The 26,007-nt window shown below is 40.3% G+C and overlaps 1 protein-coding gene across 1 annotated transcript in view; it reads left to right on the forward strand.

Annotated features, from left to right (window-relative positions):
- Positions 1–4,737: 4,737 nt before the first annotated feature.
- The window catches only part of LOC122446204 (cGMP-dependent protein kinase 1-like), an 849,064-nt gene continuing 827,794 nt past the window's right edge, over positions 4,738–26,007 (forward strand). The window contains exon 1 of the mRNA XM_043476128.1: positions 4,738–5,474. Coding sequence (XP_043332063.1) covers positions 5,209–5,474 — 266 coding nt within the window. The 5' untranslated portion in view covers positions 4,738–5,208. The remainder of the gene's footprint in view (positions 5,475–26,007) is intronic.

The raw sequence follows: 26,007 nt of genomic DNA on the forward strand, positions 1-26,007 counted from the left end.
ATCTGCCTGCAAGGCAGGAGACCCGGGTTTGATCCCCGGGTCAGAAAGATCACCTGGAGAAGGGAATTTCAGTATTCTTGCCTGGAGAATTCCACAGACAGAGGAACCTGGCTGGCTACAGTCCATGGGGTCACAAACAGTCAGACACAACTGAATGATGAACACACACACAATTGGGAGAAGGTGCATACCACCAAGTGGAAAGAAGCTTGGGAGCTGTCTTTGAATTCTGCCTACACAAGTAATAAGTAGGCTGAATATAGTATAAATATTACCACCATCACTAAACTAGTCTGCTCAACTCCCTGATGGGCTACTTTCTCCATCAAGAATCAAAGCAGAGGATCCATTAGCATTTTATTTATATTATTTACTTAGGGTCACATTGGAATGATAACAACCTCTTATTTTCATCTCACTTCATTTGAGCCTTAAAGATGCAGATATGAGAATTTAATATCCATGTGTCCGACTCATAGTTGGGAAAACTAAGTCTCGGGGGATGAAATTATTTGCCTGAAGTCTCACAGCATCTCTATCTCCCTAGATCCAAGATTCTTAATATACTGCAGCATTTGATTTCTAAAATATTAAAGTACCATCATTTCTTATTTCAATTTTTCAGAGTTTCTAGGAATTTTTTTTTTCAATCCTCTAGACTGCTATCACAGAAATCATAAAAAGCAATGGTCTTCCTACTGCCTGCAGCGTGAGTAAGAATTCCATTAACACTAATAGGACCACGTAGTGAAAAGATTTATGCAAGCTTTCCTGTAGGAACATATTTAAAAAGAATAAAAAACTTAGGATACTTTAAGTAAATTCAGTAAGTTGAAACTAATTTTAAAATTTGATTCACGGAGGCAACACTTCATTTGCTATTTTCATGTTCTTTGTGGTGGTTAACATAGATGTGGGTGTATTTCAGGACTTGAAACTTTTATCTTTCCTAAGATGTGACCACACTTTTTGGTCAGAAAGTGATTTAGGTGATAAAATTTAAGCCACATCGAGGGTGATGTAGAATTAACTTAAAGTGCTCCAAGCTTCTGTTAATCACAGCCACCATAATCTCTATAGGACCAACCAGACTCCATAATAAATCTTTCTTTTCAGTTTCAAACGCAGCTGAAGTAGACAAATGGATGTTGTCTATAAAAGCAGACTGATGATTTAAAGATGTAAGTCACAGGGAATGCAGAACTCCATAGAATCATTAAAAGTAGAAAGGTAAAACAGACACAAGGGGACTCTCACTCCCCAATTTACAAATTAAAAAAAGTAAATCTGAGAAGTTTAGAGATTTGCCTGAGAGCACACAGCTTGGGATGTGACAGAGCTATCACATAAATATAGACTTTTGATTCCAGTCCAGTACTCTTAGTTTACTAATTGCATCCTTTGATTAAAAAAAAAATGTATCACATGCAATTTTCCACAAATACTGTCATCACTGTAACCAAGAGAAGTGTTTGGATGTAAGGTATTGAAAATAGATGGTTTGAATTCCCCCCAACCCACCCATTCCCAAAACTTAGACCCCTGTCTCTACTCTCATTTCCCCAAAACTTTCTCCTGTGTTTCTCTGCTGCCCTCCATGGCACCTCACTCAAACCATCTGCACGACTTTCTTTGCTCTGGATCCTTGTAACATGTACCAAGGTCAGTGCTGTTCCAAGGGTGTGACGATGGCAGTATTCCACTCCCTCAACAATAAATGTAATAACTCCTTGAACTTAGATCAATAATATACTTTTTTGGAAGGGGAGGAGTATTTTATTACTGACATCGTTGAGAACTTGTGGCATTTAGTGATAATAAAAAGCAGACTGACTCTTAGTTGGTTTTATTGTTGGTAATGAATTTTTTTATAAAAAAGATACTGTCTTCCCATTGCCCCCCTGTAACACTGGCTTAGATTAAAGGACAGGAGGTCTCTATGAGCTACTCACATCGATAAGGCTTCAGTTTCTTTAGAAAGTGTTCTTTATTAGAAGGGTAGGGATGGAGAGGCAAAGCACCATCATAATATTTGAACATACATGTACTTTTTAAGTAAACATTTAAAACTGTATATGAAATGTAAAGTAGTATAAGGAAAACAACATTGGTAAAGAGATAGGTTGTTGAGAAGCCAGAATCTTAGATACTTATCTGAGTTTGTATGGGATTTCAAATTTAGTGTGTTTTCATTAGCAAAGAACTTTTAGTTTTGCTTGTCACTGGGCTCATAGAGAAGTGGACACTTGAATCTAATTCAGGTAGAAGCAGTATGCATGGGGATTAAGACAGCCTGCACGCTGTGACCATGGGTGAATTAACCTGGCTAACTATAAGTTTCTCCATCTATAAAATGAGAAGAAATAATAATACCTACCATACAGAGTTATCTTGGGGATTAAAACTAGCTAGTCATATAAAGGGTTTAGCCCTGTCCTGGTGCATATTAAACAGTCAATGAATATTTACCATCACTGTTGTCATTATCCAGTGGCTAAAAGATATAACAAATTTTCATTTAAAAAATGTTTTCTTCTGACACAAAATTCTGCACATTTTCCTTATTTCTCTCAAACTTGGAACATGAAAACACTCACACAGGTATTTAAGGCACCAACCTAAAGTTCACTGTGAAAAAGATACTTATTTAGCAAATTTCTCCAAGGTCACTAGATGGCGATCTTTTCCTTTAAGAAAAAACAACAACAACAACTAAGGATTCATTAACACTTCTTGCTTTGACAATTGAAACTTACTGCTGCAGATTTAAAAACAAAGAACAGAGGTTAAAATCGCCTCTTTGAACACTAGAGTGTCAGAATCGCAGAATTTCTAGATTTGCAGGCTTCGAGTTAGGAGCAGCAAGGTCTGGGGAATCCTGGCTTCAAACATTTGCCCTTGGGTAATCTTGAACTTCATGTTTCAAGATCACATTTTCCTCTTTTATAACATGAAGTGGTTAGGTTAGATCATCTTCAATGTTGCTTACAGATTTAAAATGCTATGATTTTAAATAATTCAATGTTTACTCTTCTACTAGTTTGTATTTTCTCAAATATTCCTTGTGCTGTTAATTATTTCATAAGCCAAGGGACATGATATAAGATCACAAAGTTCAATGTCACCTAAGTTAAAACTGATTTAGTAAAAAAATAAGATTGATTTTGAAAGATAAGGATGAATTCAGGGTTTTGAGATGTGTGTAAAATATTGGTCTAAAGGTTTCTTTTTTTAATAAGCAGGAGAAACATATTTGAATATCTGCATTTAAGATTAGTATATAAGACTTGAAAATAACCTGTCCATTTCAGAGTCATTTTAAAACTATTTCTGTATCTCCCATAAATAAAATTGAACCTATGCCTAGATTCTTTAAGGAGATAAATTTTTTTCTAATGTATTTTTAAATGCCAATTATTTTGAGTGTTTCTAAAGGGATGATAGCAGATTAAGTTGTTTATAGATAGAAGCAATAGAACAGTAACTATCAACAAGATAGAGAACCCTTTCTCAAATATGAGTAGATGAAGCCAATCTGGATTATCTAGTGCGATTTAAAAAATCAGATGTGGCTTAAAATGTTTTTAATTTTAAATAATTGGATTAGTAGAAGAGTAAATAAAGAAATCTTGAGAATAAAATATATTTTAGGGTTGATTTATAAGCAAAAGTATATGCCTGCCTTCCCTTTACCAAGGTGTTTCAGACAAGGTAGAAAGATTTTTATAAAAATAAGCATCCAGTGGATCATATGATGATAGTTCTTTTTAAGGAAAATTACTATTTCTACAAAAACTCTCTGGTATCTTAGTTTGCATCTTTTTTCTTTAAAAAAATAGATTTGTGGATCTTTACCTGAAGAAATGTTCCTCCCACACATCCAAACTCTTTAGCTGTGATTTGTGAACAATACTCCCTGTGATATATATATATATATGTGTGTGTGTGTGTGTGTGTGATATATATATATAAAGTGTAGGAATTAGCAAATACTCTGAGTCCAGATGAGTATAAACATCCCTTTAGCACTGAGTGTGGTGATGGGTGCAGAGGTGAGGGAGAAATCCAGCTGGCAGAAGCTAATTTTCCCTAAAACAGGAGTTGTTGGGGCGAGCCCACAGTTCAGCACTGGTGGCCCCCACTTCACAACCAGATGGTGGTGTGATATAATTTGGGTGCTCAGCATACAAATTTTAATAGTAGCAGATGAAATAGAAACCAAACTCGAAGAAGTTTCCGATGGATGCATGGCCTTTTCCTTTTTGGTAAACATTTGGCTCATTATCATACACATGTTCATCCAATTTACCCACCAACAATTTCAGTTTACTATTTCCACTAAAAGCTTATGGTGAAAAGACCTGGTCCCGCCAGTGCCGTGTTATTCTTATTACTTGGATTCACAACCACAAGGCTTCATCCTAAGGAACCAACACACACGTACACCCTTACCATCCAGGGCAGAAGAGAAGTAAAAGGTGAAAACAAGATGAATTCACACACGTTATTGTCTAAAGGCAGTTTAATATTTATGAAATGTTTCTCTCTCTCTCTCTCTCTCTCTCTCTCTCTCTCTCTCTCACACACACACACACACACACGCACACACCACACAAAGTCTTTAGGCTCCAGTTACAAGCGCTGCGTCATCTACCAGATCACATGGTAATTGTTGCTATTTCAAGGATCAAGTGGCATAAAGCTCCCCCCTCACCCCACCCCACCCCGGCCCTTTCCTTTGGTACCATATAGCGTGCAAGAGTGATTATTGTGTGATGGGGTGAGAGCAGGCTCACTGGTCCAACCCTCCCAACTAGAAACTAGGCTCTCGGTGGGGTGGCGCGCACGCCGTGTTCTCACGAAGTGATTGGGAAAGGGGGACGGGGGAGGGGGTCTCAGGGGAAGAAGGGCAGCTCTAATTGGTTTCTCAATGAAAGATAATCACCTATTCCCCGGAGAGGCTGGGGATTAGCACTCTGCCTCTCCTCTCCAGCGCTTTTAGACGTCTCATCCTCCCCTCGATGCTTTTAGTCCATTCAGCAGAAGTGGATCGAAGAACGCGGCTCCCCGCGCCGCGTTAGGGGCAGCTCCGCTGCGCTCCGGTACTTAGCGCCCATTCACTCGCTCGGTCCGCGCTCGCCTCGCCCGGCTGTCGTCCCAGCCGCCGTCGCCCGAGAAAAAGTTTCGCGGAGGGGCTCAGGCAAAAACATGAGCGAGCTGGAGGAAGACTTTGCCAAGATTCTCATGCTCAAAGAGGAGCGGATCAAAGAGCTGGAGAAGCGCCTGTCAGAGAAGGAGGAAGAGATCCAGGAGCTGAAGAGGAAACTCCATAAATGCCAGTCAGTGCTGCCCGTGCCCTCGACCCACATCGGCCCCCGGACCACCCGGGCACAGGGCATCTCGGCCGAGCCGCAGACCTACAGGTCCTTCCACGACCTCCGACAGGCATTCCGGAAGTTCACCAAATCCGAAAGGTAGGCGCCGCCGGGGCGCGGGTGCGGCGGGCCGGAGCGGGGCCGCCAGTCGGGGCGGCCGGGCGGGCTGGGCGGCGGCTCGGGGACTGGGGGCTCCGGGCCGGGGCGGCGGCGGGGGCTGCTCGGTGCCCGGCGCCCCTGGCTCTCCTCAGCGCGCCGAGTGGGGGTGGCCCTGGCGGGCCGGGAATGGGGAGTGTTTATTTTTATTTCCGTCCATCACGTGCTGCGCTGGTCTCCGCCGGGCTGGGAAAGGCTAGCTCCTCGGGGGGAAACGCGCCCCTGTGGCGTGGGGGTGGGGAGAAGGAGCGTGGAAAGTTTGGTCGCGCCCGCTAACTTGGCTGCTGCGCACCCCGCCGAAGTCGCGCGGTCTTCCCTTCGCGCACCCCTGGGGAGACGACCTCCCGGGACAGGACCCGGCCCATCCCGGGGCCTGGAGAGCTTCCTGGAGGTGACCCCCAGACCCAGGCCACAGGGCATGCTCACTGCGCCGTTGGAGCCTCCCGGGAGCGGCTACGGGATGGACAGGGCGACCGCCTTGGGTTTAGGAACTGAACTTGCCCAGAGCCTGAGCCCGGCTGGGAAGGCGCGGAGGGGGTGAGGGGAGGGAGGCAGGACTGGGGTGCGTCTCCACTGCAGGGATCAGCCTCCGAGGGCCACTCTCCAGGCAGCAAGTGATGTCAGCAGGAAATTGTAAAGAAACACCACTTTTTGGATGTCGGTTTGCTCAGTTTGTGTCCCTTCCAGAAGTGTCCACGTCTTGGGCTGCCTAGGGCTTGGAGGTGGCTGGGTGACCTTGCACCTGAAGCAGGTTTGGGGCTACTGGTCAGCCCAGTCTTAGAGTCGATACTACTGCCCCCTCTTGTTTGTCTTCGGAGTCTGTCCCTGGAAAAGTTGGGATGAAGAGGGAGGGGAGCTGTTTCTCTGGGCGCCTCCGGGCTCCTTCCTTCCCTCTTCCCGCCACGCTGAGAGCTAAGTCCTGCCAGTTCAAAGTTGTGTGTCGCTCTTTCGTGGTGCGCAGAGGAGGCCCGGCGATTTTGGCCATAAGTAGGAAGTATTTGCTCTCCGCTCGCTGCCTTCACCGGAGAAGGCTGATCGATTGGCTGCAGCATTAAAGCGCCTCTGGACATTAGGGAGAGGAAGTGCAGACTCCAGAGCCCATTACTGGCTTTTAGTCTCTGGAAGTGCACGGCCGAAAGTGCATCTCGCAGGATATTGAATATTCCATTAGGCGTGCCTTCATGCCCGCCTATCTCTTACCCCTTCCTTCTTGTTAGATCACTTGGTTGTCTGAGTTTGGGGCCCTCAGGGGACCCCTAAATTAATCCCTCCCCCTAAGCTGACTTTGAGGCCAGTGCTTCTAAAGAGCTCGTCCTCTTGTCCGTCTCCAGACAGGCCACGTGCAGGACTCTCGATGTCCCCCCCCCCCCACCCCCGCTCTTTCCTTGTCCGTTTCAATTGTGTACTGATTCCAGTGTATGTGGGATGGGGGAGGGGATCAATGAAGACTGTGTAGGAGTTGAGAGCTATCAGAAGAGGACCAGGAGCTGGGAGTAGGTTGGGTCAGGCAGAAAGGATTTCACCTTGGGAACTGCAGGCCCACTCAGAACCAGCGTCTCAAGGGACCGCCTTCAGGCTTCCTGAGCAATACTAGGCTTACAAAATGACACTATCCACATGCCACCTTTTGGCCCACGCTGCCTTGGAAGTTCCTATCAAATGGAACAATGGCATTCTTCCTTCTCTCCGGCCAAGACTGCAATCAGAGCTAATATTTGGCCTTGCCATTGGTTGGGAAGCTGCTGTGTCTTGCCTCAGCTGAGCTGCGCATTCCTCGGCCGCTGCCCTGCCCCGCGCTCAGCAGCTGGAATCAATCTGCCCACCTCCTTAAGAAGCCACTTCATCAGCGGTCACCCAGCAGCTGTTCGCCTCCTAGGGCTGGCCGGCTGGGGCTCTATCGCATTTTTGAAATTTCGGATCTCTGTGTCTGGACTGTGCCCCTCCAAAAAAAGTGTAGCCAGCACCACCTCCCCGCAGCAAAAAGGAAATTTCACCGGGGTCTGGAGAGGATAGGAGAAGAAACTTCCCTCCCAGGGTCCCCTCTCCTTCAGGAGCTAGCTCGCAAAGAGGCACTTTTATTTTCCTTGATAAGAAATCTCCCGGAATGAGAGACGTTTTTGTGTGTACTTAGAGGAAATGGCTGATCTTTCAAACGTGCACATCATCTTCCTTATTCTGTCCCTCCCCCCTACTCCCAGCGCTTTCTGGTTAGGGGTAGGAACAGTCATCAAAAGAGTGGGTCATGCGCAGTAGAGATTGGTAGGGTGCATATTTGTGTCCGCAGAAACTAGCTGAAGTGCTTTTCTACTTCCTCTGTGCGCGGATTTACCCTGGGACTGAGTGTAAACTTTTTCCCACTCAGCATGTAGTTTTACACTTTCAAATGGAAGCTTGGTGTGTGTTTTCAGGAAGCTGACTCATTAGAGTTTAAAGAATTTTGACAGGTAGAACATGGGAATAGTAACCTCTGGAATTAGGTACTTATCCTAGCATTTAAAGAGGCAGTACTGACTTACTGGTGAGGCACCTTATTTTGGCCAAGAAAAGAAATCATGAAAAACGTATTTCTAGAAAGCATTTAACAGCCAACACAGTGCTTTCAAAATAAAAGTGCATTTGCTAATTTTCAGATATATGGATTTGGGAAATAGACATCCCATCAGCTCATGCATCCTTTGTTAAAAGTTGTGCTATCCTGATGCACTTACTGGGACTGAAAGAGACTACTTTATCACAAAGCTAATGTTCAATTGCAGTGGCTATAGGATTTAGTGAGAGCTATTCATGCTGTGGGTTTGTTTGAAACTTTACTAGGGCACCATCAGTTTTTATACTAACAAGAAAAGAAATATATTTTGAAAGTATAGGCATTCTGTTTGGTGGGCAGAATGACAAAAGCACTTTTGCCTATCACCACTGTTTTGGAAAATGATTGCAATCTGAAATATTTACATAATCGCTGGTAAAAATATCTTGAGCATTTATTGCAGTGGAAGGAAATGGGAGAATTCAACGACTGTTGTAATCAAGTCAGTCCAATTAGCCAGATTTCCATGCGTCCGCAGAGGGTATAATGCACAAACTCCATTAAGAATGATCTAAGTATCTGAGGAATGCTTTAGATGAAAATTATACTAGAGAAAGGGAAGATCTGAGCTCTCAGCATAAGTATCAAGTGTACAGTGTGATGATCATGTTTAAAAAGAAAACATCCGACTTATTACAGTCCTCATTTGCAGACCCTTTAGAAATGCCCAGTAGAGATCAAGTGATAATCGTTGAAAACTGTAGGCTGCTTTGGATGATGATGATGATATTTTACATTCATAGATAACTTTCTACCAAATAACTGAGTCTTTCACATAGTTTTCTATGAGCTTCAATTCCCTGTATGAATTGAAGAATTCATCAAGAATTACCCAATATCCTGATTCTTCCCTCTGTTTTTTTACTCACACCTAAATTCCTTATTTTCACAACCCAGTTAGCTCAGAGGACTGCACACAATTGTGTGGTTTTTTTTTTTTTTCAATTGTTGTTTTTAAATTAGCTTAAGCAAAAGCTGAAATCAATATTACTCTGGTACAGGAATAATGTATTATATTGCAAAGCTATTGAGCTATTCCTGTCACAGATCCCTTGATTCTTGATAACGTAAATTCATCCTTTGGAACTTGTACCCTCTTCCACTGGGACATGGGCGCTTTGGAATGGATGCCCCAGAAAACTCTTTGCCTTTTGCGTCTCTGATTCATTTCAGCTGATTTAACCTTCAGACTAAATCAAGGGATCTGGCCTAATTTTGATATAAGTAGCTTCAATGAAATGAGCGGGTACACCCACTGAATTCTGGGCCCACCTTATTAATTGTTCCAGTAGAAAATACACAATGCTTTAAAATAGCATAGGTAAGAATATTAGAGGTAGCTAATCCTACTGATTTTAACACAGTGCTAAGCTCTTTACTTTCAGCAGCTCATTGTTTTTTCCCCAGTGATCCTAAATCATATATGTACTTTCCATGTGAGGAGTCTGAGGCTCAAATAAGTCACTTACCTAAGATCTCACAGCTATGAAATGCCAGATGTGTTTCAAACCCCACTTTTGCAATTTTTAGAGCCCCCAGTTCTCAGCTGCTATACTCTATAGCCTTGGAATCAGGATAGTTCCATCTTATTAACTAGTGAATCCTTCTGAATAGGAAGAAAAGAACATGCCCTAAATTAGAATACATTGTTGTTTTGGTGGTGGTGGTTGTTGTTTTTTCTGCCTTACAGCCAGCACAAAACTGACCTTATGAAAAAGTGACCATTGAGCTTAAGCAAATATGCCTCCATAGGCATATCCAGCACATACACCTCGAGTGTGCTGAGCTGGCTAGAATTTCCTCAGGTCCTTCTCTTGGAATTGGCATTTCCCAGTCATTCCTCCTTCACGTCATAGGTGGAACTGATGAGAAGTACAGGTAAGGAAGGATGTGAAAAGGATCTCTGTGGCTGCCTTTGTACATCATCCACTGTATCCTTTGCCTTTTGCCTTACAGATTCCTCCTGCTAATCCAATCATCCCTACCAATCCTTCCGTCCAAAGGAATTTATTACTACCTGACCACATACCAATCTGTTGACCAGTTATCCTTTTTGGATTAACACCGTGATGTTTTAACAGGAGCTTCTGGGAGAGGACATTCATCTAGTTTACTCTGTTGAGTAGTATTTAGGATGAGAGTTGAAAGGGGGAAGAGCCGTGGAGAAGACCGGAGGGTGTTTAGGCAGGCTTGATCCTTGTGTCTTGCCAAGAGTAGTTTGAAGAGGACAGGTTCTGTGAATAAGCACCTCACTCAAACTTTTAGTTAAAGCAATACAGAAGGCAGACAGTACCCTGGTTTTAGTGATGAGAAAGCTGAGCAAATCACTACTGAAGTGCCTTTTAAAGGATCTCAGAAAGATGTATTTTTCTCAATTTTGCATCAGTACCAGAGTTGGTGAATTGATAGCTCTGAATTATCATCGTTTATACTTATATTTTAAGACATATCCACTTTGCTTTGGGGTTGATTTGGATTCTGGGATGATGTTCATTTCCCAGGTGTATTTGTAACATAGCAAGGGTTCTTATTCTATCTGGAGCGTTGATATGTGTATAGGTTGCAAGTTTCAGTGTAATTGTGTGTTCATAGGAGATTTGACTGACCCTCATGAAAATATTTCTGAAAGACCTAATAAACAAAAGATGTCATATGTTTTTACTCTTTACTGACTGCTCATTTCCCAGTGCCCTCTCCCCGCTCTGTGTAGGAGGTGCTAAGAGTGCATTAAAACCCTTTCTTTTGATAGGATTTTCAGGTGATTTCATAGCTGCTCAGAGTAGGAATAAGTATTTTCATTTGCCACTGAGAATTTGCTTATCAGAGTTCAGGACCCTATGTTATCTTGAATTCTTGTAGCTCTTGGAAGTTACTGTGAGCTCTGAGATAAACCAGGGGTAGTGTATCCCGTTTCACAAAAGTGAAAGCTCAGAAGCTTGGAATTAGAAAAAAAACTAGTACTGACCTGGAGTCTTGCTTTGTTAGTGTCACGTGCTGTCGGATTCCTGAAGAGAAAAGGATATGTGTGTGTGTGTGTGTTTATGTGTATGATTATATGTGTATGCATATGTCCGTATATGTATATCTGTACACATACACACACTTTGCCGATTTATTCAGTTTATGACTTTACACTTCTTACGGTAAACTCTTCTAGTTTGGCCCAATCAGTTTCCTGGGGAAAGGATGATTTACTTCTTGGGCTGTTATCGTCAAATAGATGACAGCATCTTGCAGCATGCCAAGTGCTTGATATTAGACACGTAGTCCAATATTGTCTTCCAGAGCAGGGTACTAGAATCAGTCTCTGTTGCTTCTTGCTGATTCTACCTTTTACCCAATGATGATCTTTACCTATTTTTCTTCGTTGTTGGATCTGCCCGTGTTGTGCATCTCTCTTTGGGGTCCCCGGTTCCTCTCTTTTAGCTTGACATCTGGAACTCCTGCCAGATCTATCAGTGTTATTTGCAACACTCATACAACCACAAATGTAGAACAGAGGTCTTGCTCAGAATAGTATTCTAACCTTTCAAAATCTTTCATGTATTAAGTTATTTCAGATATTGTACAATTTGAATTTCCTAAAGTTTAAAAAGTAATTCCTCATGTTGAAAATATAGGATGCTTTAACGTGTTTCTTAATGAAAACTGGATATTTCCAAAGAATGTATATCTTTGAAATAGATTTGTTTTTATTATATAAAAGCTTGTGGAACTAAACTCCTTTATTGTCATTATGAACAGCAGACTGATTTTTTAAAACTCCTAAACTTACTCTGCACTGCTCCCGAAACATTGTTGGTGGATTAGAAACTACAGTGTACATTATGTTGCTTTTATTTTAAACATTTCTGTACTTTTTTTTTTTTTTAATGTGGGGTTGTAGTAGAAACTCATGCTGTCTTAGAAAAAAGTGTAGTTTTAAATTCAGTCAATACCAAGTTTATATTGGCTAGAAAGTTGTAAAATACTTTCTGTAATTTGTCCTGTCCAATGTGTTGGCTGCATGGTTAACCTTTTTTTAGTGCATGTTGATTTGACATGTTCTTGGAAATTAGTCCTCAGCAGTTAATATCTTGCTCCTTGAAGTTGATTTGGATTGATTTTATTATGTGGGTAAACGCAATGAGAGCACTTTGGTGTGTAAGGGGATAGCATGCTGATTTCATCTGAGTGTTTATTTAATAAGTGAATTTGCCTTAATAAGACAAATCCAGTAAGACATCTGCTGTAATTACCCTGTTAGGAGTTAGTTTGAATTTTTTTTTTTCACTTGTGATAAAGATTATGCAAGTACAGTTCTTAAATTATGCTGTACTGCTCCTCCTTCCTAAATCAGTTTAGAGAGTGCTCAAAATGTGTTTTCAATCCTCAGAAGTATTTATTTGAGCATTCTGACTTCAAATACTGCAAAAACACTGCTGACAAACCTTACAGGGAATCCTAAAAGTACTTGTATATTTGCCTCTTAAAAATACTCGTAGGCCTATTTGTTCAACTGTATGATACGGATATTGCCTGGTGAGCAAATCCAAAGCCTTTGAGTAAATGTTAGTATTTTCTTGATGCCTCTCATTGCCCTCACGGTGTGGGTAATGTTAATTTCATGTCTCACACGGCTGCCGAGGAACTTCAACTACATATGCTAAAAATTCTCAAAATAGAAAATTCTTTTATATCTTAGGTTGTAAACCCCAGGGTAGAAACCAGGTCTGTTTGTAGTAAAAATTCCAACCCTATAAAACCTTCAGCTTACCATACATTTCTCTTCCCACATGCTAAATTTCAGAGGCAGGGTAAAAACAGCACATACCTAGAAGGTATTAAAAACAAACAAACAAAAACTCACCCAGAAACCATCTAGAGGATCAAACCAATTCATGTCCAATTCAATCTCCCCTCACAGAGCAAGTTCACTCTAAAATATGCGGGACAATATTCCAGGTCTTATTCCAGCAGATTGTAGCTTAGTGTCATGGCACACGGTGGTATGTGTTTGTTTGGTTGTGAGGTTAAAATGAGTAAATAGTAGGTTAAAAATCAAACTTCGTGAATTATTTGCTTCTTAGAAAATAACGTTGAGTGCATTCACAGGCACCTCTCAAGGGATGGTTTTGACCTCCATTCCGATTGGCTTCCCAGGCTGGGAGGATGACAAATATATGGCAGGAAATAGCACAGAACCCACAGTCAGTCTTGTCTTTTCACAAGAGTGTGATGCACGTGGGAACATCATTCATCTCGTGAGTCACTGCAGAAGCAATGTTTGAGAACTTGTGATCTGAACTGTGCTTCTAAAATATTAACATCTGGTTGCCGCAACACTTAAAGCTACTTATTTATAAATAACTGTTGTTAGGTTTACTATACTCTACTCAGCATATGTACATCAGAGCCCTGTTTCCCAAAGGGTGATGTTCATGTACTGATGGCACCGGGGCTGCTTCTGGGTGGCACACAAGTTAATTTGCTTTATACTAATAAAGAATTTTAATGTACTGAGGGAAAAGATGTAATAATCATATTAAACCTATGCCATGTGGCTTCTGTTGCTTAGAAAGCTTCATTTTAAGGGTTCATAGATTTTAAAGGAAAAAGTAGAAAAATATAGATTGTAGATAACATAGATATGAATAACACAAAAGAGGGAAAGTTTATTTTAAAGTCATTTTCAACAAGGAATGAAACATTGTTTTCATGCTCACCCCGTCTATGTTGTGGAAAATTTTGGCCAATTGAGTTCTTGCTGGACCTGTCATTGGGTGACTCCTTGGATGGCTTTCAGTTTCTCCATAGGAATTGGAGTGAGGACATAGATTTGCATGGAAATAGTAGGTTTTATAAGATGTATTCTTGCTCTAATGGTAATCAGTCTGAAGAATTACTCACTTCACTGTATCTGCAGAGAAGTGTCTGATTTACCCCAGGTTTGTGAATTCCTTTGCCATGCCACAGACATAGGTGAACAGGACAGCTGGGAATTATAAAGGGATGCCTGGCCTCCCATCTCCGTTCAGCTGAGGTTCCATGGGCAGCTCTGTCTTCCCAGAGAGCGTCCCCAGGGCTTCTCCTTGGATCTATGAGTTGATGTCTGTGGCTGTGAAGGGCAGTAGTGTGGCACCCTGCAGCCAGAAATTCAAGATTTTTTTCTTTCTCTGTAAAAGTACAATTTGGAAAAAGTTTGGAAGGGAAAGTCTTTCATAAAATGCACGTGTATTTTCCTGTAGTCTGTGTTCCCTTGACTTGTAAGAAACTAGATGAATCTAAAAGATAAATATTTTTAAAGGTATTATTGTTTAAAGGATAGTTTTGCAGAAAAATGAGAAAAGTGTAAGGAGAAAGGGGGTAATATATTACAAGTAGGAGGTTGTTGTTCTTTAGTAGCAAAGTCGTGTCTGACTTTTTGCGACTCCATGGACTGCAGCATGCCAGGCTTCCCTGTCCTTCACTATCTCCCAGAGTTTGTTCAAACTTAATGTCCATTGAGTCTGTGATGCCATCCAACCATCTCATCCTCTGTCATCCCCTTCTCCTGCCCTCGATCTTTCCCAGCATCAGGATCTTTTTTAATGAGTTGGCTCTTCACATCAAGTAGCCAAAATATTGGAACTTTAGCTTTAGCATCAGTCTTTCCAATGGATATTTAGGGTTGATTTCCTTTGGGATTGACTGGTTTGATCTCCTTGCTGTCAAGGGAGTCTCGAGAGTCTTCTCCAGCACCACAGTTCAAAAGCATCAATTCTTCAGCAGTCAGCCTTCCTTTTATGCAAGCAGGAGGAGGAGTTGACAACAATCAATTCTCACTTCAGAATACAGTGCAGGTTGTCTGCCTACCGCTTAAGAAAGGGACTCATTAAGGTTTGGGTATAGGTCCTGTCCAAAAGGTAGGGGAAGAGGGAGGTGGAGTGAGAAGCGAAGGAAAAGCGCCAACAAGAAGATTCCAAAAATTACCACAAGATGGCAGCAGGAGTATAATATTTAGCAATTGTACAACTAGTAGTTTGAAATGGCCTTTAGTTGAGTTTTAAAATACATTCTCAAACACTCAACTTTCTTTTTTAATTGAAGTAAAATTAATTCACAATATTATATTAGTTTTCGGTGTACAGCATAGTGATTCATTGTTTTTAGAGACTTTACTCCATTTAAAATTATTATAAAGTATTGGCTGTATTCGCTGTGCTGTACTATACATTCTTGTAGCTTTTATACATAGTAGTCTTAACCTCCTACCTCTTTCTTGCCTCTCTCCCTTCACTCTGCCATTGGTATCCTCTAGTTTGATGTCTACATCTGTGCTTTTGCTTCTGTTTTGTTATACTTGTTTATATTTTAGCTTCCACATATAAATGAGGAATTCAAGTGTAAATGTTCTTAATATGAGAATTCACGTGTTTGGAAAGTGTAGCATTGAATACATGTATTATTATAGTTTTCCAATACATAGTGATTTTGAGGAATGCGTTTAAAAAGCCGAAGTGCGGTAGTGCTCCCTTCAGTGTTTAAACCAAAAGAGAAACCAAGAGTGCCCTTCGCATGGAGAACTCTGAACATTGGTCTCAGTCTGAGGGAAGTTTCTGGAGCACCTGTGAGGAAACTCTGGACTCACATTTGACTGAGAAAAGAAAACTGAAAGAATGGAAAATTAAAAATAGCAAAAAATATATGTGTGTAAGGAGATAGAATAAAGAGAATGTCTTACTACTCAGTCCTCTCTCCCCCAATAAAGAACTAAATGCAAAATTATTATAAGAAAAAGATCAGCTATTAGAAGAAACTTCAATACCTGCTAATCGGTTATTTGCTGTCTTTGATAACTCTGCACTTCTGAAACATAATTACATAAATCCTAACATGGCCTGCTGCAGTCTGAGGTCCTTTTTAGAAATAAATTTTAAAACTCTAGTTAATATTATTCATATACATTATATATTTTCAAGAGAAAAGCCAAGTCTGTTATGGGGGGTCCAAAAGATACCATGCCTTTCAACAATTTTAGAGTAAAAAGAAATGAGTGTGGTCTGACCTACCACAAAGGGATAGATTGTGGGTCATACCTAATGGACTGTAGGGTTTTTGAATCAATATTCCCTTGGAAAGTGCCATTCAGCCTTCCTGTAAAAGGCCATTGCATTCAGTCATGACCCCTCTCATGTAAAAGCCCCCAGGGGACTGGAAGTGAAGTGGTTTTGGTGATGACAACATTTGTGATTTAACACTGAGGAGAAATGCACTTATTTTGGTCTGTCCCTGTAACCAAGGGTTGATGCCAAAATGAAGTCGTACTGTGGATAAAAAAGAATTCACGGGTAATCATGTGGCCTCTTTCATGGGCTTCTCTGCTCAGATATTGTGTTAGATTGTATTTAGATAAACAAGCAAGAGGGGAAAGAGAGAAAATTCAACACTGTACATTTTGATACCCTATTTGACAACACGTTGCCTTTGTAAAAGGTGTTTTGAAACGCTGCGATATGTTTATTTGAAGCTGCCAGTATAGAAAACTGCTCCTAAGGGCAGTCATTTATATTTTTCCTAGGTTAGGAAAAATTAATGTCATAGGGTCTATGACTGCGAGAAAGGATCAAGGGTAGATCAAACATAGGTGATCCTTTCTTTTGTCTGTAGAGCTAAAAAAAGAGAAAATCCAGTCACTATTAGACAGAGAGAGGAGAGTGAAGCAAGAGATAAGTGGCAATGGCTTTTGTTTTTTCTGATCTTTCTGGTTTGTTATCAAGGCAAGACAAATCCCTCAAGTGTGGAGGCAGGGTCTGAAGCATTCTGCATTGAAACCCCTGGTTTATCTAGTCTCCAGGGCATTACCAAGGATGTCTTCTCAGAATGAGACAGGCCTTGGACTCACTGGGCTTCCTGATATTAGGGCGATTTTTTAAAGTTTCTTTTGGGAGATTCTATAGTTGTATTGCCATGTTAAAATGTGGAGACATTTTTTGATATTTCAAATTTGCTGATTTTAAGCTTTTCTTGGACCATGACTCTGCTCCTGGTTGTTTTAATTGCTGATGGTAATGCGTGCTGGTTGTCAGACAATAAAAAGATGCACAAAACTTGATTTTCTCCTCCCAATTTTCCCCACCTGCCCGCCAGCAGGCAGCCAGTGTTAACTTTTCTGTGTTTTTATGCACACTTTTATATAGAGAGCCTCTGTGTTCATTTGGAGTTTGGGTTTATTGTTTGCTTTTCTAACTGAAGGAGACTCATCCCATAACAGTCCTCAGCAACCTGCTTGCTTTCCTCAACTATAGCGCCTTCCTTTCTAGAGTAGTTTCTATCAGTCTAACAGCCACATATTATTCCATTGTATCCCTGTATTTACTTAAGCTTAATAATATTGATAGTTACTTGTTTTATTTTCTGTAAGCGTAAGCCACACTGCGGCTAACATTCTTGTACACATTTCCTCATATGTCTTTTATTTATATTTATATATATATATATATTTTTTTTATTTATAGGATAAGTTCCAAAGAGTGAGAGTGACAGGTCAGAAAAGTTGCTAATTTTCCGTGTGACTATTTTAGTTTGTGATTATACATAAACTTTCTCTATCAGATAAATGATCTCTAACCTTTTCTATTAAAAAATAAAAAGCATGTGAATGGCATTGACAAAATCAATTTTCTATATTAAAAACAGAAATTTTTAAAAAACAGCCAAACATAAAACTATTGCAGAAACATATGGAAAGTTCATATTTCTTTTTTATACTTGAGTTACATTCGTGAGAACACTCTTTTTTTGAGGCAATGTTTATGTGCCCTTTTACTTTTCAGATTTATAAAGTCCATACTGCACATTTGGCTTGATTTTTTTTTTAAGTTGAATAAAACTTTTGAATTCCTACAATGTGATTTTTTTAAAGTGAGGATACAATTGTTTGTATATACTGCTCTTAAATAACTAAAGTCCATCTTTAAGAATCACTGTGGTTTGTTTTTCTTTCTTCAAAATACATTTTTGATACTTTAAAGATTCTGAGGAGCTTGTTTCCACTTGGGAAAATAACGAATTCCAAATCTCTCAGCTACATTTTTTTTAAAGGCTAGTGGGAAGATTTGGACATATATGGTATTGTAACTAGTCAGTGGAACTTTCTTTTTATAGGATGGCAACCTCTGGGAGAGTTTACTTTGCTTTTTTCATCACTGTTATGATATTGAACTAGATTTACTGAAAGGTAACTTTGCAAACATTTATTTGGATTAAAATTCAGTCATATCACATAGATCATGAGGTTGAAGCCAAAAAATGAAACTGATTTTGGAGAGTAAGAAAAGTAATCTCAGTGATGTTAGTCCAGTCTTAGAGAGAAATGACCTGAAACTATCGTGATAATTAAAACAACGGGCTTTGGAGCCACAGACCTGAGGTTGACCTCTGACTCTTCCCATACCTATGGCTGTGTGATTGTAAACAAATTGCTTTACCTCTCTGAGCTTTTGTTTCTACTTGTATGAAATCAGGATGCTGCTGCTTCCTTCCCTAAGGCTTTGTATACGAGGGATACTCTCTGTGTACACAGTTTAACAAAAGGATGTGAGTGTACAATGCTAAGTAAGAGTGCTAGCAAATGTGTAACAGTGAAAGGTTTGAAAAATTCTACAGTTGTTTTTTTTTACATTAGTTCTGGTATTAACACATTATAGAACCTAATGCCTAGAAAGGCTTTTAGGAGATATCCTTGTTCATCCCCTTTCCTGAACAAAACTTTAATGACACACAATTAAGCAAGAATCTAGAAGTTCAGAAATAATGTGATTTGCCAATGACATGAAGCTTGTTATTGACAAAACTGAAATTAGATCCTTCTGTCTCTTATTTGCCATTCCAGCTCTCCTTAAATCCATCTTAAACATCAGAAGTGATGAGTGAAATGAGGAAACCTAGAAATTTGTAAATTGGAACAATGGGACAAGTGGGAATGTGATGGTTAAATGCTCTATGTTTTATACATAAAAAAAATGTAAACTGTACACATATGATAAAACAGAGCTAAGGACTCAAAATGTGCTATTACCCAATTTAGCACCCCAAACAACTCTGGGAGACAGTTGGTGTAAGTTTCTTAGAAGAGCTGTTTCTTGAAGATCCTGGATTTAAATGAAACGCTAGCATGAACTACCCAGAAAGGATGATAATAAGACAGGAATGCTCAGGGAACCAGCTATGTCAGGTTTAGCAAAAGACACTGGAAGCACTGAAGAGTTTTGGAGTGGAGATTCTTCACAGCAGGAGCCTCTCCATGGCAAGGGGTTATTGACAGGTGTCATGTTCCATCAGACTGAAGCCCTATTTCCCAGGAGCTTCCCTGTTCCTTCTTCACTGTCTAGTGTTCAGTCCTTGTAACTGATGAGGGCACATCTTTTCATGTCTAGCGGAGCTGTAGGTCTAGAGATTTGGGTGGAGGCTCTTTGTAGATGTTCTAAGAGCCTGAAGAACGTTCCCTGTCTGTCCCTCTCTTCCCAAGTTGACATTAAGCTTACATATTTGTGTATTGTCAGTTCCTGTTTGCAATTTAGAGGCTGATTTGACTGTATTAGAGCTTTTCAATTTGGACAAATAGTAGTCCAGATTTTATTTCACCCAAGGCAATTTCATCGATCAGTCAATCAGCTCAGATAGGGGTGGACATATGTCATAACCAGAGCCAGGTTCTCTCCTTGCCAGCCTGACACTGTCATTAAAATACACCCCAAACCTCAGCTTCTGTCATTGTTGAAAACCTGGTGAGGTTGTTGAGAGGTGTAAGTGAGGTGGCTTATGTAATAGATTTCGTTCACTGCCTTGTGTAGTCATTCAATAGACTAGCTCTCATTGTTATTTACTGATTCTGACTTCATTCACAAAATATATCGTGACTTCTAATACTGTGCCAGGATATCCATATATACTCTTCCCTTATTTCTGACTCCATGCTTGGTTCTAATTCTGCTCATTAGCTCTGACCCTATTTTTGGAGTCATTTCCTGAATCACAGATGGCGCTCTGACAGAGGCCATATTTAGGACTTACTTTCCTGTCTGCTTTTCATTCACAGCGAAGTGTTTTCTTTGTACACAGTTGACGTCCCTCCCCCACTAGCCCGCCATATTAGAACTGCACCATTCTGTACCATTAGAGATTTAGCTGTATTAAGGCCCCCTCTTCAGCTATCTGCTCTCGGAGTTCAATAAACCCAGGGCGTCTCAATTGCATTTGAATCACCTGGGGAATCTTATTAATTGCAGTTTCTGATTCAACAGTTCTGGGAAGGGGCCTTTGTAGTTAGCTGTCACATGATGCTGATGCTGCTGGCCTTCAGAGCCTTAAATAGCAAGGGATTAATCGGTGATTTTTCTCTGATTCCTTCCTCCTTTCATCTTTCTTTCTTTTTTTACTATTCAAGTTTTTTTATACAAATAAAGTACAATCAGGTGCACTAGTGCAATTTAATGTGTTAATAATACATTTAACTTGGATTACATTATAAGATTAACTCATTATCTTGGAAAGCCTAGAAGAAGCATTCTAGTATTCTTTCCTGTTCTAGATCATTGGCAGGCACAGCTGTACGGTATAAAGACCGAGCACAGAGGCTGTGGAATCAAATAGGCTTCAGTTTAAGGCCACTAATATCTTTGTCATGTTGTTTAACCTCTTGGAACTTCTGTTTCTCATCCCTAAAATAGGGATAAGAAGGCCCACCTAAAACTGATGCTGTGCCAAAGACCTATTGGAAGCATGTTGTAAACGACAGCAAGTGCTTCTGCAGTTTTAATACTGGAGTTCTAGAGACTCAGGTCATTTTGTTCCCAAGTGAAAAATGTGATCCAGGAAGAATTTTAGTTCAGATAAATTGGGAACATAAGAAATGTTAATTCAGCATTGGTGAGAGCTTACTCTGTACAAGGCACTTTATTTACATGAACTCATTTGCCCTTTTCAGGGCTTCCCTGGTGGCTCAGATGGTAAAGAATCTGCCTGCAATGCAGAAGACCCAGGGTTCGATCCCAGGGTTGGGAAGATCCCCTGGAGAAGGAAATGGCAACCCACTCCAGTATTCTTGCCTGGAGAACCCCATGGACAGAGGAGCGTGGCAGACTACAGTCCATGCGGTCTCACAGAGTCAGACACGACTGAATGTCTAACACTACTACGCTACTATTTGCCCTTTTCATTCATCCCATGTTTTCTCACGGTGCCGCCAGACAGGACTGATTCCATATGCTCTGCATAGATGAGGAGACTTGATCCAAACATTAATGAGGTGACTTAGTCAGAGGCTCTCTGGCCCAGGACACTGTTTGATTCTGACACTGTGTTAGATGATGATCACAGCAGAGGCACAGGGAGAACCACAAGGAAAGTGAAGACTCTTAGATCATCCCAGGGCCCAGTGGTCCCAACTCTAGTCCATATAAACATCTCATGGAAACTGTTACAACAAGGATCCCTAGGCTCCATCCACGAGATTCAGACTTAATCGATTTGGGAGATTTGGAACCAGGACATTTGCCAGGTGGTCCTGCAGAAACATCTCCAGAGGTGTATTCTGTAGGCAGGGGGACCATGTGAATTAGATTCCCGGGGCTGCTGTAGCAGATTACCACAAACTGGATATCTTGAAACAACACAAATATACTTTCCCAGAGTTCTGGAAACTGGAAGTTTGCATTAGCGGTGTCAGCAGGACCACGTTCTCCCTGAAATCTCTAGGGGACAATCCTTCCTTGCCTCTTCTGAGCTTCTGGTGGTTTTCTGAGCTCTTTGGTGTTTCTGGCTTGTAGGTGCATGGCTCCAAATCTCTGCCTTTGTCCACATGACTGTCTTCCTCTGTGTGTGCCAGTCATTGAATTTAGGACCCTCCCTGATCCAGGACAACCTCATCCTGGTTACATCCACAAAGACTCTGTTTCCAAATAAGGTCACATTCATAGGTTCTTGTGCGTGCGTGCTAAGTTGCTTCAGTCATATCTGACTCTCTGTGACCCTATGGACTGCAGCCCATCAGGTTCCTCTGTCCATGGACTTCTCCAGGCAAGAACACTGGAGTGGGTTGCCATGCCCTCCTCCAGGGGATCTTCCCAACCCAGGCATCGAACCTGCATCTCTTATGTCTCCTCCATTGGCAGATGGTTTCTTTACCACTAGCACCACTTGGGAAGCCCCGTAGGTTCCCAATGAACATGAATTTGGGGGGCTGGTATTCAACTCATACACCATGCCATCTGTTTTTTATCATCCTTCCAACCCAAGGTACAAAGCTGTGACTTCAGAAATCCACTAAGGCCTATGGCAAATGAGATAAGAGGTGAAGGACATAGCTAGGTAATGATGCATGATTTTATAGAGGCTTTTTCACCTGACGTTTCTAGCTGTCCTCCCCCTCTTCCCACCCTTTTTTCTTATTTATCAAAGGATAGGATGTTGATTGACAGTTCTTTGGTTGAGATGAAAGTATTTGTCTCTCATGGTTCCACGAAATGTCACAGATCACTGGTGGTTTATGGTTCTCTTGTCTTTGAGGTGTGACTTTTATAAAGATTTACAGGAAACTGAAATTGGGCTTAAAACTGGAGACAGCTAGTGATTTTCATTTCTGTAGACTGTAGTTTTCTTACCTGTAATTTTAGAGGGAAAGAAACTTTTACGCTGTAATTTCAACAGTTTACTTCCCTATAATTTTGGTAAATTGTTTCCTTAGGGTTACAAAGAACAAGTGGAATAAACCTCAAATAGATGTATTACGATAAAGGCAATTTTTCTTTGGCACATTTATCTAGTCAATGTCAGCATACAAGCTCATTTGCAAAATCTCTGAATGTTACAGCCAATTAGAATTATATGTTTTAAAACAGCAGGGTTATATTTAGGTATAGACTCTTTTTTAGGTTGACATTATTTTATATATTTTGAAGTAGAATTTAAGTTGTTCTCTCACTTCTTCCCCAAGCTAAGGTGTACACACATACTTTGTAACCTAACTAGAGGGTTTTTGTTAATATATCCTATAATACAAATTGTATTCCTACCACTCAGAATTTAAACTTTAAATTTTACAATTAAGAAGTATTGAAAAGATAGTATGAATTTGTCATATTGGTAATTTGGTTTTACACAAAATTATGTAATACAGGAAATCAACTTATCACTTGAAAATGCAATTTTAAAATGTATGATAGTATAGGTGTATTTCTGTTTGAATATATTTAATTCTCAAACACTTTTTATCCAGATGCTTCACAGAATCTAGGTTTCTGGGAATGGTTTTGGGCTTCTTGATGATATAGAATATTTAATGATGTATTGTTCAGTATGGGCTTCCCTGGTGGCTCAGACGGTAAAGAATCTGCCTGCAATGCGGGAGACCTGGGTTTGATCCCTGGCTTGGGAAGATCCCCTGGAGGAGGGCATGGCAACCCACTCCAGTATTCTGTTCTTGCCTAGAGAATCCCTATGGACAGAGGAACTTGGCACCTGCAGTCCATGGTGGGTGGGGTCACAAAGAATCTAACACTACTGAGCAATTGCTCAGTATGGACTCATTGAGACTTTTTAGAAATAAAAAAAAAGTCCATAGAACACTTGTGCTATCCAGATATATGTGTCCATTCTTCTGGAGATTGTATATTCCTTTGGTTTGCTTGCCTCCTGTCCATCTGATATCTGATTTTTTTTTTTTTTAAGAAAGTTTTTCTTCACACTGTTGAAAGAGATCTTAGGGATAATTCAAATAGCTATTCATTTTATACACACTTTACTGGAAATATTCTCCCAGTTAGTGGGAGGAGGAGTTAGCAAAGGGTGGCTTCCTTGGGATGGGTAATTGGTCCCCATTTGGTGGAAATTTTCCAGGGCCATCTTTGGTACTTGGTTGTAATTTAGGTACTTAGTTGTATAAAGGTAATTTGAAAGGTAGATGGGGAATTCCATATTGAAAGTGCAGTAAAATGAATTCCACTACCCAATATTAGTCACTGGGACTCTGTAGTAAGCATCTTTATGAATTGTCTGGGTGAAAATATCAATCATATCTTGGCATACTGTATGGGTTAGTAATTATATTGGAAATAGAATCAAGATCCCCAAAGGCTATGATGGGCAAGAAAAATGGTTTATAATTGTAATGCACCCAATGCCCTCCTATTCATATCAAATATTTCCTAATACTCCCTGGGTATCCTGAAATGAAATTCACAAGTAATATAATCTATCCACACACATAACTATGTGTGTGTATATTCATAGTATCCTAATGAAAATATTTTTAAAAAGACAAAAGAATATAATGTAATATAATCAAATAATTTGTGGCTTAATAAGTAAGTTGTTGGATTTCCAAGTTGTGGATGAGCACACGACAGGACTACATAGTAATCAGAACTAATGGTATGAAGTGCTTGCATTTTTTCCTAAAATCATTTCATATAACAACTGAAAACATATAATTGGTTCTGGTCACTAATGGCATTTCTGTCAGGTGACCCAGTTTTCCAAAATGTTAAGCATTGTCTGTAAAGTTTCTTATAAAATAAAGTATCTGTTCCTCTTAATTTCCATGGTAGTAAATAATTTGCAGTCCTGGCAAACAAAATATAATTTAAGGCCAGGCAAAAATAATTATTTCATTTACATGTAGTAGTAAAACAGAGTTAAAGGCTTGGGTAATTGTATATGAATTTTTCCTCTGCCTGAATTAAGAATGAAATTTAGAGCTGTTTGGATTGTAGAATAATTCTTCAGTATGTAGTTTTCTATAGATTGCTGGACATGATGATAACCATTGGTAACACAGAAGCACTCCAGGAATTTCCAGAGTTCCCACGAGGGGGCAGTATTCCCCCCCCTGAGAATCACTCTGCTGAGTTCCTTTCTTTGGAACTATCAACTTTTTGGTGGGGATCGTTCTTCGCCTTACGGTGGGGGACATGAAGGTGTGGGAGATGGTGCTGTCCTGTGCCCTGTAGGATATTTAGCAGCATCTGAGCTTCTTGTAGATGTTAAAAAGTGCCCTATCCACACTATCGGTTAGGACAACTAAAAATATTTCCAGACACTGCCTGTTTTCTTCTGGAGGGCATATTCACCCACGATTCAAAACACTGAACTGAACAAAAATATGTTTTAATGGGGAATTGGAGAAAAAAACTTTGCCCTGGAAGGAACCATGGAACAAATTTCACAATTAGAATTGACCTCATGGAAACATTTGTGAAAGATCCAGGGACTGCCTGTAATTACTTTATGAATCAACCAGGAGATGTGATTCATGTACATCAATACATGAACATACTGTTAATTTTTTGCTAACTTTAAAAAATTAATTTTTATGACACTTTATTCAATAAAGGACTTGTGGTCACTTAAAATGTGCTATTCATACCTTAATCAGAACTGCTTATTCCCAAGAGGGGCATTTTGCTCCATCCTGGGTACTTTAACAGTTACTTGTGTTTTGGTGTTTCATGGATTCCAGTAGATAGAATGAAGATGAATGGGTTGCATGTGATGGGGGTGGCTTCATGCCCAGAGTGTAGAGAATCTTTTCTAACAGAGCTTCCTGATGGTTCCAGATTGAACTGCTTTGGGGAGGGGTACAACCAGGAGAGATTTGTTGACAACTGACTTTGATAAAGGAGAATCATTTTTAGGTTGAAAATTATTCTGAATGATATATGTGTATCTATTCTGTACTATGGATATGAGCTTGAGCAAGCTCTGGGAGATGCTGAAGGACAGGGAAGCCTGGCATGCTGCAGTCCATGGGGTCGCAAAGAGTCGGACATGACTAAGCAACTGAACAACAACATGTTATATATTATATTACTATTGTAAATTATGAAAAACATGAAAAGTAAAAGTATTAGTCACAGTCATGTCCGACTTTTT

The sequence above is a fragment of the Cervus canadensis genome, chromosome 8 (genome assembly GCF_019320065.1).
Source record: "Cervus canadensis isolate Bull #8, Minnesota chromosome 8, ASM1932006v1, whole genome shotgun sequence".
NCBI classification, from domain to species: Eukaryota; Metazoa; Chordata; class Mammalia; order Artiodactyla; family Cervidae; genus Cervus; species Cervus canadensis.